General features: G+C 41.5%; 1 protein-coding gene across 1 annotated transcript; it reads right to left on the bottom strand.

The window, feature by feature from the left end:
• Positions 1 to 1,799: 1,799 nt before the first annotated feature.
• On the bottom strand, positions 1,800 to 12,319 carry ODAPH (odontogenesis associated phosphoprotein). The gene is made up of 2 exons (XM_059887787.1): positions 12,253 to 12,319; positions 1,800 to 3,822 (listed from the first exon to the last, which is right to left on the bottom strand). Exons 1-2 carry the CDS (start codon positions 12,317 to 12,319, stop codon positions 3,458 to 3,460), a joined length of 432 nt encoding a protein of 143 aa, XP_059743770.1. The 3' UTR covers positions 1,800 to 3,457.
• Positions 12,320 to 13,111: the final 792 nt, after the last annotated feature.

Here is a 13,111-nt window from a genome sequence, read left to right as displayed (position 1 = left end):
GTCGTGTCCGACTCCTAGTGACCCCATGGACTGCAGCCCACCAGGCCCCTCCATCCATGGGATTTTCCAGGCAAATAAACCTACTAGGTACCTCCATATTTTAAAAGAAAAATGTACTAACCCAAACTCACAAGGATCTTCCCCGATGGCTCAGTGGGTGAAGAATCTGCCTGCAATGTAGGAGACCTGGGTTTGATCCCTAAGTCGGGAAGATCCCCTGGAGAAGGGAATAGCAGCTACCCACTCCAGTATTCCTGCTTGGAGAATGCCATGGACAGAGGAGCCTGGCAGGCTATACTCCAAAGGATCCCAAAGAGTCAGACATGACGGAGCAGTAATATTTGGATTTGGAAACTCACAAAGGCCTATACTTTTAATTGTGGTTGTGGGCTGTTTCTCAGGTAGGCTATTCTATGCATGTTCAAGGGTGAGAAATGATGTAATTTTATCTGAGGCCATTTCGAAAAAGGGTCTTACTGTGAAATACCCCAGGAGTAGCCCAGTTTCTGTAACAGATGCACTGAAGCTGTTACACCTTTTTTAGTTTGTCTTAGTTTTCCTGAGGTCTATAGATCACCAACAAGGCCTTTAGGGATTGGATTTCAGAGCAGATTTAATGGCGATCCCTACAGTCCATGGGGTCACAAAGAATCGCACGTGACTAAGCGACTGAACCACGCTGAGATACTGGATTGCAGTTCAAATGTCTGGGGAGAGAAAGGCCTGTCAGAACCAGGTTGGTTTTGGGCGGTGGAGTGTGGTGAGCTCACGGAACAGCTGGGTGAGCAGTGAGAGGTGAGAGTGAGAGGTAATAAAGCAGGAGGTCCAGGGAGGGAGGTGAGGTTCAAATACAGCACTGATCTGTCTTCATGTTTGCCCAAGGTTGGCCCTTTTCAGATTATGCCCCATCAACCAAAAAGAAAGCAAATGAGTGAGCAAGTTTATTACAAAATATAGATTTTTTTTTAACTTAATGAGGATTTCAAATACAGGTTTACTTAAGCTTGTGATTTCTAAGCAAATATCTGTTCTTAGGATGAAAATCTGCTATGTAGTAAAGAAAACAGTGTTTTTCTTTTTATCTTTTAATATAGTGAGGAAACAGAGCATGATGACTTTATATCTCTCTCCACTTCCCAGGCAGCATTCCCAGCATCTCCATGACTTTGTGTGCCCCCAAACTCCTACTTTTTTTCCTTCGTAGAAGCAGCAGCAGCAACTTTGCACATAGTTTTTGGGAGGAACAGATGTAAGCCACTGACCACATATGAGAAACCGAGGTTCCTAAACTACAGGCAAGGTGAACACACAAAAAGGAGGCAGTATTTTACAGAATGGCTAAAGAAATATCAATAACAAATGAACACAGCCTGTGGGATTTGTTGCTGATATTGCCTTCTCACAATACAAGGTTCCTATCAGTTCAGTCGCTCAGTCATATCCAACTCTTTGCGACCCCATGAACTGCAGCACGCCAGGCCTCCCTGTCCATCACCAACTCCCGGAGTTCACTCAGACCCAGGTCCATCAAGTCAGTGATGCCATCCAGCCATCTCATCCTCTGTTGTCCCCTTCTCCTCCTGCCCCCAATCCCTCCCAGCATCAGAGTCTTTTCCAATTAGTCAACTCTTGGCATGAGGTGGCCAAAGTACTGGAGTTTCAGCTTTAGCATCATTCCTTCCAAAGAAATCCCAGGGCTGATCTCCTTTAGAATGGACTGGTTGGATCTCCTTGCAATCCAAGGGACTCTCAAGAGTCTTCTCCAACACCACAGTTCAAAAACATCAATTCTTCGGCGCTCAGCTTTCTTCACAGTCCAACTCTCACATCCATACATGACCACTGGAAAAACCATAGCCTTGAATAGATGGACCTTTATTGGCAAAGTAATGTCTCTGCTTTTCAATATGCTATCTAGATTGGTCATAACTTTCATTCCAAGGAGTAAGCATCTTTTAATTTCATGGCTGCAGTCACCATCTGCAGTGATTTTGGAGCCCCCAAAATAAAGTCTGACGCTGTTTCCACTGTTTCCCCATCTATTTCCCATGAAGTGATGGGACCAGATGCCATGATCTTTGTTTTCTGAATGTTGAGTTTTAAGCCAACTTTTCCACTCTCCTCTTTCACCTTCATCAAGAGGCTTTTTAGTTCCTCTTCACTTTCTGCCATAAGGGTGGTATCATCTGCATATCTGAAATTATTGATATTTCTCCCGCAATCTTGATTCCAGCTTGTGCTTCTTCCAGCTCAGCATTTCTCATGAGGTACTCTGCATATAAGTTAAATAAGCAGGGTGACAATATACAGCCTTGACGTACTCCTTTTCCTATTTGGAACTATAGTTGACTGAATTTGTGTCTGTGGAGTTCTAGACTTACTAGAACATCTCCGTACTTGAATTTTGAGCCTAGAATCTTGTTGAAAGTTTTAGGGGAAGTATATAATTTAAACTAGTATCTATATGAAGAGAAGAGAATGGGAACTCACTCCAGTATTTTTGCCTGGAGAATCCCACAGACAGAGGGACCTGACGAGCTACAGTCCATAGGGTCACAAACAGTTGGATACGACTGAAGTGACTTAGCATGCATACGAAGATAATAGGAGAAACAGTGAGATACATATCAAACTAGTTTTCATTGGTGGCTTAAATAGTTAACATTAAAGTATATTTAGATATTGCAGTTTAAAAAGAACTTTTTTGGTTAGGTAATTTAGTTTATAGTATCTTTAAAATAGTACCTATTGTTAAACTCCCCATAGCTTTTTGTTTTAATATTTATAATTTTTTGTTGTTGTTGGAAAACTGAGTGGATCTTGAAAGTTCTCTTCATAAGAAAGAAGTTTTGTAATTATGTATGGTAACAGATGTTAACTGAACTATTGTGGTAATCATTTTGTAATATATACAAATATTGAATCATTGTGTTAAATAACCTGGAACTAATATAATATCATATCAATTAAAAGTGAATGAATAACCACTGCCAAACAGAATAAAACGAAACTTTCTGTCTTTTACAATTTCTTTTAAAGATCACTTTGTAAATATGCCTTGCTTTGTGAGTTTTCCAGTAAGCATAAAAGGGTGTCATTAATGTCTCCATTTGGTTTATAGCAGTCTCGATTTATTTAAATGCTCTTCACTGTGATTTAGAAGACGGAGATGATTCTTCCGGTATTGCAGGATGATAGGAATTATGGGAACCACTCATATTAGAACTTTTCTTGCATAAACATGCTGTGATCATAAAAAGTAAAGGATAAGAATAATGTCATTATTGCTTCTATTCTGTTATCATGAATAACCTATAAACCAATACGATCACTGCTGACAAGGAGAACAACTTCCAGTCAGTGGAGTTTAAGATGCATAATTTTCCAACCCAATTGTTTTAGTTGAAAACTGAAAGCACAAATCTTTTTCTAGTCTTTTCTGAGGCCTTGGCTTCTTTTACTTCAGCACATTTGGGGCTTCTCTCTTTTCTCTGCTTTCCTCAGAGGAACTTCCTCTCCAGAGTCTTCTCCTGGGGAAGTAATTGTAATAAGGAGGAAGGCGACTGTATGGACAAAAATATGGATGGAATTGAAAATGGTGGTTCCACGTTGGAGGAGGATAAGGCCTGTATGGAAACCTAATGTAGACTCGGAGCCATCGTGGCGGGAAAAAATGGAAGGGACACCTGGGTGTCCTGGTGATGGGCTGGATCCTAGTCACTGGGTTCCTTGTGGCAGGGGGAGGGGTGAGTGTTAAGATCTCGCAGTCTGTAGGGTTTGCATTATTTTGTGAGTCTCCAGGAGGCGTGACCACTTCTTGTCCTGTGGGGAGAAAAGTGCATGTCAGGAAATAGGCCTGATGACAGGAGCAGAGGGGAGAGTCATCAGGTGTAGCAGAGGAGAAAGAATGGAAGGGAGAATTCTAGAGTCTCCCTAAAACATGTTTGAGAGAACTGTCTAGGTCAGTAAAATGAGACATGGACATTCTTTGTGACCCAGAAATTCCATGCTGGAGAATTTATCCACGAGAAATGAGTGCGTATGTCTACAGATTAGTTCAAGAATTTTTTTTTTTAAGCAGCTTTTTTTTTTGGCCACACTGTGGGGTATGTGGGATCTTAGTTCTCTGACCAAGGATCAAACCTGGGCCCCCTGCAGTGGAAGTGCAGAGTCTTAACCACAAAGGAAATCTGCATAGCACTCTCATTCATATTAATCTAAATCTGGAAACCATCAGTGGGCTCCCTGGTGGCTTGGATGGTAAAGAATATGCCTGCATTGTGGGAGACTTGGATTGGGACTATCCCTTGGAGGAGGGTATGGCAACCCACTCCAGTATTCCACCTGGAGAATCCCATGGACAGAGGACCCTGGCGGGCTATGGTACAAAGGATCACAAAGAGTTGTACATGACTGAAGGAACTAAGTACATACACACAGAAAGCATCAATAGGTGAGGATAAATAAACTATGTATTCATATAATAAAATACTACTCAGTAATAAAGACCAAGAATTATGAATACAACAACATGGATGTATCCTATGATGCTATGTTGAGCCAAAGAAGTTAGACACAAAAGAGTATGTAGTGTATTATTCCATTTATATGAAATTCAAGAACAAGGAAAATTATGTTAATCTATGACAGATGTTCAAGCTGGATTTAGAATAGGCAGAGGAACCAGAGATCAAATTGCCAACATTCGCTGGATCATCAAATAAGCAAGAGAGTTCCAGAAAAACATCTACATCTGCTTTATAGACTATGCCAAAGCCTTTGACTGTGTGGATCACAACAAACTGTGGAAAGTTCTTAAAGAGATGGGAATACCAGACCGCCTGACCTGCCTCCTGAGAAATCTGTATGCAGGTCAGCAGACTGGTTCCAAATTGGGAAAGGAGTATGTCAAGGCTGTATACTGTCACCCAGGTTATTTAACTTCTATGCAGAGTACATCATGTGAAATGCCAGGATAGATGAAGCACAAGCTGGAACCAAGATTTCCAGGAGAAATAGCAATAACCTCAGATATGCAGATGACACCACCCTTATGACAGAAAGTGAAGAAGAACTAAAGAGCCTCTTGGTGAAAGTGAAAGAGGAGAGTGAAAATGTTGGCTTAAAATTCAACATTCAGAAAACTAAGATCATGGCATCTAGTCCCATCACTTCATGGCAAACAGATGGGGAAACAATGGAAACAGTGAGAGACTATTTTTGAGGGCTCCCAAATCACTGCAGATGGTGACTGCAGCCATGAAATTAAAAGACGCTTACTCTTTGGAAGGAAAGTTATGACCAACCTAGACAGCATATTCAAAAGCAGAGACATTACTTTGCCAACAAAGGTCCATCTAGTTAAAGCTATGGTTTTTCCAGTAGTCATGTATGAGTGTGAGAGTTGGACTATAAAGAAAGCTGAGTACCGAAGAACTGATGCTTTTGAACTGTGGTGTTGGAGAAGACTCTTGACAGTCCCTTGGACTGCAAGGAGATCCAACCAGTCCATCCTAAAGGAAGTCACCCTGAATATTCATTGGAAGGACTGATGCTGAAGCTGAAACTCCAATACTTTGGCCACCTGATGCAAAGAGCTGACTCATTGGAAAAGACCCTGATGCTGTGAAAGATTGAAGGTAGGAGGAGAAAGGGATGACAGAGGATGAGAGGGTTGGATGGCATCACCAATGTGATGGACATGAGTTTGGGTAGGCTCTGGGAGTTGGTGATGGACAGGGAGGCCTGGCATGCTGCAGTCCATGGGGTCGCAAAGAGTCGGACACAACTGAGCAAATGAACTGAACTGAATGGTTTAAAAAAAAGTGAAAAACAGCTTAGGGTTATGTGTAGGTGTTATTTAGTGGAGAAAGGAACCAGTGAATTGTTTCGATCTTGATCTGGGTGGTTGTTACATAAATATGGAGATATGTATACACATTTATATTTATACACATACATATAAATATACACAAAAATATATGTGTACACACATATGATTATATGCACATATGCATATATGTAAAAAGTGATTCATCTGCACTTTTAAGATGTTGCCTTTTATTGTGCATAAATTATAAATAAATAAAATTTGGTGGAAAAAAATGCAATGTTAAGAAAAGTAACTGTCCCCCCGAAGGCTATTAATCCAAAAGAACTTGCTTCACTTCCCCAGCAGTGAAATTGCTCCTTGAAGAGGACAGAGGGAGAATCTACAGGCAGCAGAGGAATGAGCAGTGAGGACCAGGTGACAAGTTTCCAAGAAGAAATTTGGATCAATATCCAGTGTCAAGGTCTTTCCTCTAGCTATATCATTTAATCAAATTGGCTATGAAATAGCAAGATTTCCTTTAGAAAATTATCCCTTCTCTCCTTTAGAAACTTGCCAATACAAGTCTGGAAAGGGCAGCTGAGTGTGAATGATGGAAAAAATGAATTCCTCACAGGACTATTGTTAGACATTCAACTCTTTCATTGACTGGCCAGTGACAAATCAGATTTCATCCAAGAATTTCAACAAAGTGACACAGTGGAGGATGTAAGGAGAAGGTGTAGGGGAGAGGCTGGAGAGTCAGGAGTTGGCCAGCTGAGCCAGTCTTTCCATAGCTGTAAAATGGGGAAGGCCTCTCAAAGAGAAAAAGAGACAAGTACCTATGTGGTAACAGGGCGATTGTGAGAGTAACCTCGGCTCTTGACTTTCCAGGGCTGGTCTTTTTGAGGGCTGGCTGTACTTAAGTTTCTTGGAAATATCTTTATAATAATCACCTCTATTATTTTGTTAATCCAGCTTGAATGGGTGAATTAAATACTGACTCTTTCTCCCATATCCACTCAGGCTACTGAGTATTAAAATGTTATGGTTGAAACTAGATTAAGGCATTTCAAACTACAGAAGATGACTTAATGCCATATCACTCATTCTTTCCTCCTATACAATCAGATTAATTATGAACCTTTTTAACATAAAAACTTTCTGCTGAGAATCCAGTTGCTAGAGAGGAAGCTAGCCTTACTCTTGAGCTCCACTGGGACATTTTGCTATCAGATAAGGTTTAGCTAGGTCTTGGGCTCTGCCACTCAGTGAATTGGATTCTAGCTTTTAAAAATATCCACCCTTTGTGCTCATTTTACTTCTTAAAACTGAGGCTACTTACCAAATCCTCCTGACATTGGGGTGTTAGAGTTGTTAGTGTTTCTCTGACTCTGGGATGTCTAGTGTTTTTTAAAATTAAAAAAAACTTTTTTATTTTGTTTTTTTTTGACCATGCCACGCAGCATGTGAGATCTTAATTCCTCAACCAAGGATCGAACTTGTGCATTCTACTTTGGAAACTCAGAGTCCTAACCACTGGACCACCAGAGAAGTCCCTGGTTTGTTCAATATTAGTCAATGCTGTCTTATTCCAGGAATTTCTCGGTACTCAAGGTCAAGATATATGCTCCTCCCAGTAACTAGCTCACGTAGAACCACATTCCCCCAGCAGACTACACACGTGGTGACTACTGCAGGTTCCTGGTTGGCTAGCTCAAGTGTTGTAACATGTGGGAACTTTAGGGACTTATTTGGGGAACTGTCACAGGCTTTTTATGAGGTTCAGGCCACACATCTGAGTGAGTGGGTTGATGCCATTCATGGTCTCCGAAGAGTTAATACTGCTCCTGAATTCTCTCTGTCCTTGTTCTGATCCATTCTCTCTGTCTTCTAAACCTCCCATAGTCTCTTCAAAGCCCCTTCAACATTCTCATTCTTCTTCATTCATTTGAAGAATTATCTTCGCAATTCTCCTGGCCTTTCTAAGCAGATTACTTTGCTTCATATTGCAGAGAGAAAACTTCGGTGATCTGCCATGAACTTCTTTGTTTCTACTTCTCTCACTTCAAAGAGAAGTCTACACATTCTGACTCCCTTTCCCTCACCCTATTTAATCCATAGGAATCTGACTCTGTTTCCGCCATCCCACAAATAAGTATTAGTGTTGTCACTAGTATTGAACTCGTGCACTCTACTTTGGAAACTCAGAGTCTTAACCACTGGACCACCAGAGAAATCCCTGGTTTGTCCAGTATTAGTCAATGCTCTCTTCTGACAAATGTTGACAAATACTTTGACAGCAATCATCAATGGTCCTGGGCTTTTAAAAAGTTGGTTCCAGATGCCAAGAACATCATTTCCCGCTCTCTTTGCCTGGTTTATCTCTATGCAGATTTCACGTCTCATTTCCTCAAGGAGGTCTTCCCTGCCCTGAGGCTGGCTTAAGGCCTTTAGCAATATGCTTCCACAGCACCCGTGAGTCCACTTTCACCATATTTATCGGTTATGTGATTAGTATTCAGTGGTTATATTCCTCCTCCACTGATGTACCTGCGAGATCATCATGCGTACCTGGTCTCCTGATCACTAGCACTGTGCCTACAGTGCACTTGATCAGACGGAGAGAGATCTCAGCTTCCATAATTGCAAAAGTTATCACTTTCCTACCTCTCAGGGATAATGTGATTATTAATAAGCAAATATTTCTCACTATGTAGCATACTGACATGACACCAAAGATACTGAATATCAAAAATGAGAGCTCTTCTGTAATCTTAATTAGATTAAAGTCAGTCAAATATTTAAATGCAGATTGGAAACATTTTGAGAGAATAGCATAGTGTTTAAAAGCACAGGATCCCTTAAGAGAACAGACTGTGTATGATTTCAGTACCTTTAGACCATGAAATTTTTGGATCTTGTTTCACACCCCTGGATATATTCCAGTCTCTCCTGGTTTACAGTCTTTGGGAACTTGAATAGGATTTGTATTCTGCTGTTGCGTGAAAATTGTATAAACCATAATTACATTGAATTTGTTCAAAATGCTTTTCAGGTCCACTACCTCCTTCTACTTTTATGCCTATTCATTCTATTAATTTTTGAGAGTTTTCTATTTTAACTCCAACTAAAAATCTTAATTTATCTACTTAAAAAATAATTGTAATATACAGTGGAACTATATATAACTTTGTTCTGCATTTTCCAAGTCACTTGTAAATGTTATCATACTTTCATAATTTTTAAAAACAGCATAGAATCCCTGAGCTCTATGACTTATATGAGCTCCACCATTTAATAATTGTGTGACTATTGACAGCTTCCATAACTTAATTGATAGTGTCCTCCAAGTCTGCCTTTCCTTATTTGTTAAAATGGAGAAGACAATGCTCCTTATTGGCTTGTTGTAGTGTCTAAAATAAGATATGTAAAGTGCTCAGATATGGATATGAGAGTTGGACTGTAAGGAAAACTGAGCACTGAAGAATTGATGCTTTTGAACTGTGGTGCTGGAGAAGACTCTTGAGAGTCTCTTAGACAGCAAGGAGATCCAACCAGTCAATCCTAAAGGAGATCAACCCTGAATATTCATTGGAAGGACTGATGCTGAAACTGAAGCTCCAATACTTTGGCCACCTGATGCGAAAAGCCAACTCATTGCAAAAGACCCTGATGCTGGGAAAGATTGAAGGCGGGAGGAGAAGGGGGCGACAGAGGATGAGATGGTTGAATGGCATCACTGACTCAATGGACATGGGTTTGAGTGAACCCTGGGAGTTGGGGATGGACAGGCAGGCCTGTTGTGCTGCAGTCCATGGGGTTGAGCAACTGAACTGAGCTAGTAGGTTATTGAACCTCCATGAAGATGAGGAGGACTGTTGACTCTATTGGTCATTGAAAGTGAAAGTGAAAAAGTCTCTCAGTTGTGTCTGACTCTTTGCGACCCCATGGACTATTCAGTTCATGAAAATCTCCAGGACAAAATACTGTAGTGAGTATTCTTTCCCTTCTCCTGGGGATCTTCCCAACCCAGGGATCGAACCCAGGTCTCCGACATTGCAGGAGGATTCTTTATCAGCTGAGTCACAAGGGGAGCCCAAGAATACTGGAGTGGGTAGCCTTTCTATTCTCCAGCAGATCTTCCCAACCCAGGAATCAAACCGGGGTCTCCTGCATTGCAGGTGAATTCTTTACCAACTGTCCTATCCGGGAAGCCCCTATTGGTCATTGCTATAAACAGTCCTTCGCTTAGTATGAGTACTTATGCCCAGTACATAACAGATGAGTTGAATGAGTGGCCAGGCAGGCAGGTGAGGATTGTATTAATGGGTGTTGAGTACATTTCTGCAGATTTTTGCAAGTCTAAGTGAATATTTCATTCTAGTCTCAGAAAAAAATTAAAAAAAAATTTTTTTTTTTGGTTACATGGCATGTGGGATCTTATCTCCCAGACCAGAAATCAAACCTATGTGCCCTGCAGTGGAAATGTGTAGTCTTACCACTGGACTGCCAAGGAAGTCCTGCCAAACCCATAAAATTTTCAAAAATAATTTACATTCAAAATTAGAGGATAATAAAATAAGCCAAACTATTGCTGGAGTTTGGACATCAATTTTAAGTGGGTTTATTATAGTCTAGACATGAAATTCATAGTACACCAACTAGTACTTTTAAAAAAAAGTAAGGATGAGATGACCTCTTTTTAGAAAATATAATTACCTGTAGTCTGTGGTTGTTTGGGCAGACAATAGCTGTTTTGTAGTGCGCTACCCTGATTTTTAAGAGAAGTAAGCTTTATGCTTGATATAAAAGTATGCAGTTCTTCTTTTATACATTCTCAGGTGCCTTCAGAGGCGAACCAAAAAGAAATATAAGTCCTGTGATTAACTTGCTCACAATAACTGCAACTTAATCCACTGCATAGACTCACAGAATGACTAGCTATTTTGGTCAAGTCCCTGATTTTACAGATAAAGACTTTGGAGCCCACTTCACACAAGTTCACACAGGCCTCTTTCAATCCTGTGCTGTGAGTCTAGTCAACTCAACAGTGTGCAGGTTACTGTGTTAGGAGCTGCGGCAAAGGCAGAGATGAAGAAACAGGGCCTATGGGGAGATGCTACAAATACATGGATTTACAATACAGAGCATAACGCAGCAAGTACCGTGGGCGATGTGTGAATTGCTGTAAGAATTCAAAAATGTCAGATAGAAGGAGATTGCAATTTTAAAACTACATATCTTAAGAAAACTGTTGTGAAGGTGACATAGTGACTTCTGTGACACACATAGTACCATAGTGACACTAAATGACATCCTATGAAGCAGAATTGTAATAAACGGGTGAAAGCAGGGGAAGCGCTAGCCACTGCTGCTGCCATGGAGATGAGAGAGGACGGGGTGAGTTCAGGGACCCACACGTGATCCTGTCTGGCAGAGCCAGGACAGGTGTAAGCAAGTGATGACCTGGAACCAGGGCTGCCTGGAGAGAGTGAAGCTGCATTTGAAGGACTTTGAGGCCAGTCTGAGGGACAGTGGGGAAGAGGGAGCCCAAAACAGAAACCACATTTTAGTGGTGCTTAAAAAAAGTGAATAAACCTCTAATTTCATTATAACTTATTTAGCTACATGTTTATAGGGTTTCCTGAAGAGTGGTTCACTTTCTGGAACCACCAGCTCCAATGGCCTGGCTCCCCTCCACTCTGTTATGAGCTGTGGTGCATGGGCGCAGTGAACTGGTTGGGGGATGACTAGGGTCCACTAGGGTCTGGCTGCACCCCTGCAAAGTTCCAGGGCCACATGAAAGGGGTGGAGGGCCTGGTATGACTCCTGGGGCTCTCCTCCTTTTCTTGCTTGTCCCCAGGGTTTGCAAACCAATTCTCTAGCTCAGGCCACCTGGAAATATTGTAGTGGGGGAAAAGGAAAGAGAAAGGAGCAGTGGAGAAATTGAATCTCATAGAATCTCAAAGCAAGAAGTCTAGGCTCACCTCCACAGCACCAGGACACAACTGACTAGACATGATTAGGAAATCAAAGAGGTGGACATTGCTGTAATTCAGGGCGGATATTGTTAGCTCCATGGCAATAATAACTAGTATTCATATAGTGCTTGAAGCTTGAAGAGCTTTTCTTGAAGGATAGCTCATGTGGTCCTAACAACCCCCATAATAATGGGTGTCATTCATGCCGTCACTTTACACAAGAGGAAATGCATTTCAGAGCAGTTAAGTGCATCTGAAGTCATATAGCTAGGACTGAGACTAGGACCAACATCTTCCGATGATAAAATTCAGTGTCTTTCTCTTTAAAAACATATGCTGATGGAAGCTGACGTAAATGTTTCCAATTCATGGATATGTATAATCATGGAGCCAAATTCATTCTTTTTACACAGCTTATTAATTAGTGGACCCGCAGGAGAATAAAAGCAAAACCCTTACCTTCTGCCACAGTTACCACCAACCAGCAGACCAATAGCCAGTAGGAGAAGCAGGGTCTGTGAGCCATGGCTTCTACCCTGAGCAGTCACTGCCTCGAACCCAACGTGGCTTTAAAGGGGGTGGGTGAGTCACCCACAGCTTGATTCAGGGAGTTGTATTTGCATAATGGACCACAGCCATCAGGGCCTGTGGTGTGAGTGTAAGAAGTCAGCAAGGAAATACCAGACAGTATTTATCAACCAGAGCCTGTTATAATGACGGCCAAACATCATCTATCCATCCTTGATTGGAGCTGGATTGTGGACAATCACACCTCCGCTATACTTCTAATTCCTTTAAATCTTTTTCTCTTAGTGCCTTCTCTTTACTTGTGTTCATAGGTCTCCTCGGCAAGAGAAAGGATCTGTCCAGGAAATATTCCACACTGTTTCCTTCTGTATAGCTTACCTCACAAAGCCAAACGGGATGGGGAGGGGGTTATCCAAAGGCTCAGGGACTGAAGCGGTTTGACGAGGCTGTTCACAGGTTTCAGATCAGGGATTATGTCTTTTCTGCTTTGGTTCAGGAGCCAAGAGCAACAGTTGAAAAACTGTCTTCTCTAGTAGCCGTCATGGTCGTTATCTAAGCAGACATGAAAATTTTGGGAGGTTAACTTAGTGAGTTGTCCTTTCAGGACTCCCTCTGATTCATCAAACTGCCCCAAAGATGCCCAGTTTGTTTCTTGTCAGCTACTGGAGGAATGGGAGGGCATGGTCGCAAGTGATTAAAAGCATGGCCCCTGGACCTAGAGATGATCATACTAAGTAAGTCAGAAAGACAAATATCATACGAAATCCACGTGGAATCTAAAATATGGCAC

This window comes from Bos taurus, chromosome 6, assembly GCF_002263795.3.
Source record: "Bos taurus isolate L1 Dominette 01449 registration number 42190680 breed Hereford chromosome 6, ARS-UCD2.0, whole genome shotgun sequence".
Classification (NCBI taxonomy): Eukaryota; Metazoa; Chordata; class Mammalia; order Artiodactyla; family Bovidae; genus Bos; species Bos taurus.
Note: the sequence above shows the minus strand (reverse complement) of the source record. Positions and strands in the feature narration are given on the sequence as shown.

What these genes read in the sequence shown, in the direction of transcription:
- ODAPH (XM_059887787.1), bottom strand. Translation starts at nt 12,319, where the DNA reads ATGGCTCACAGACCCTGCTTCTCCTACTGGCTATTGGTCTGCTGGTTG. An exon ending in GGTGGTAACTGTGGCAGAAG is followed by an intron (nt 3,823 to 12,252) that starts GTAAGGGTTTTG and finishes TTCTCCCCACAG; the next exon opens with GACAAGAAGTGGTCACGCCT.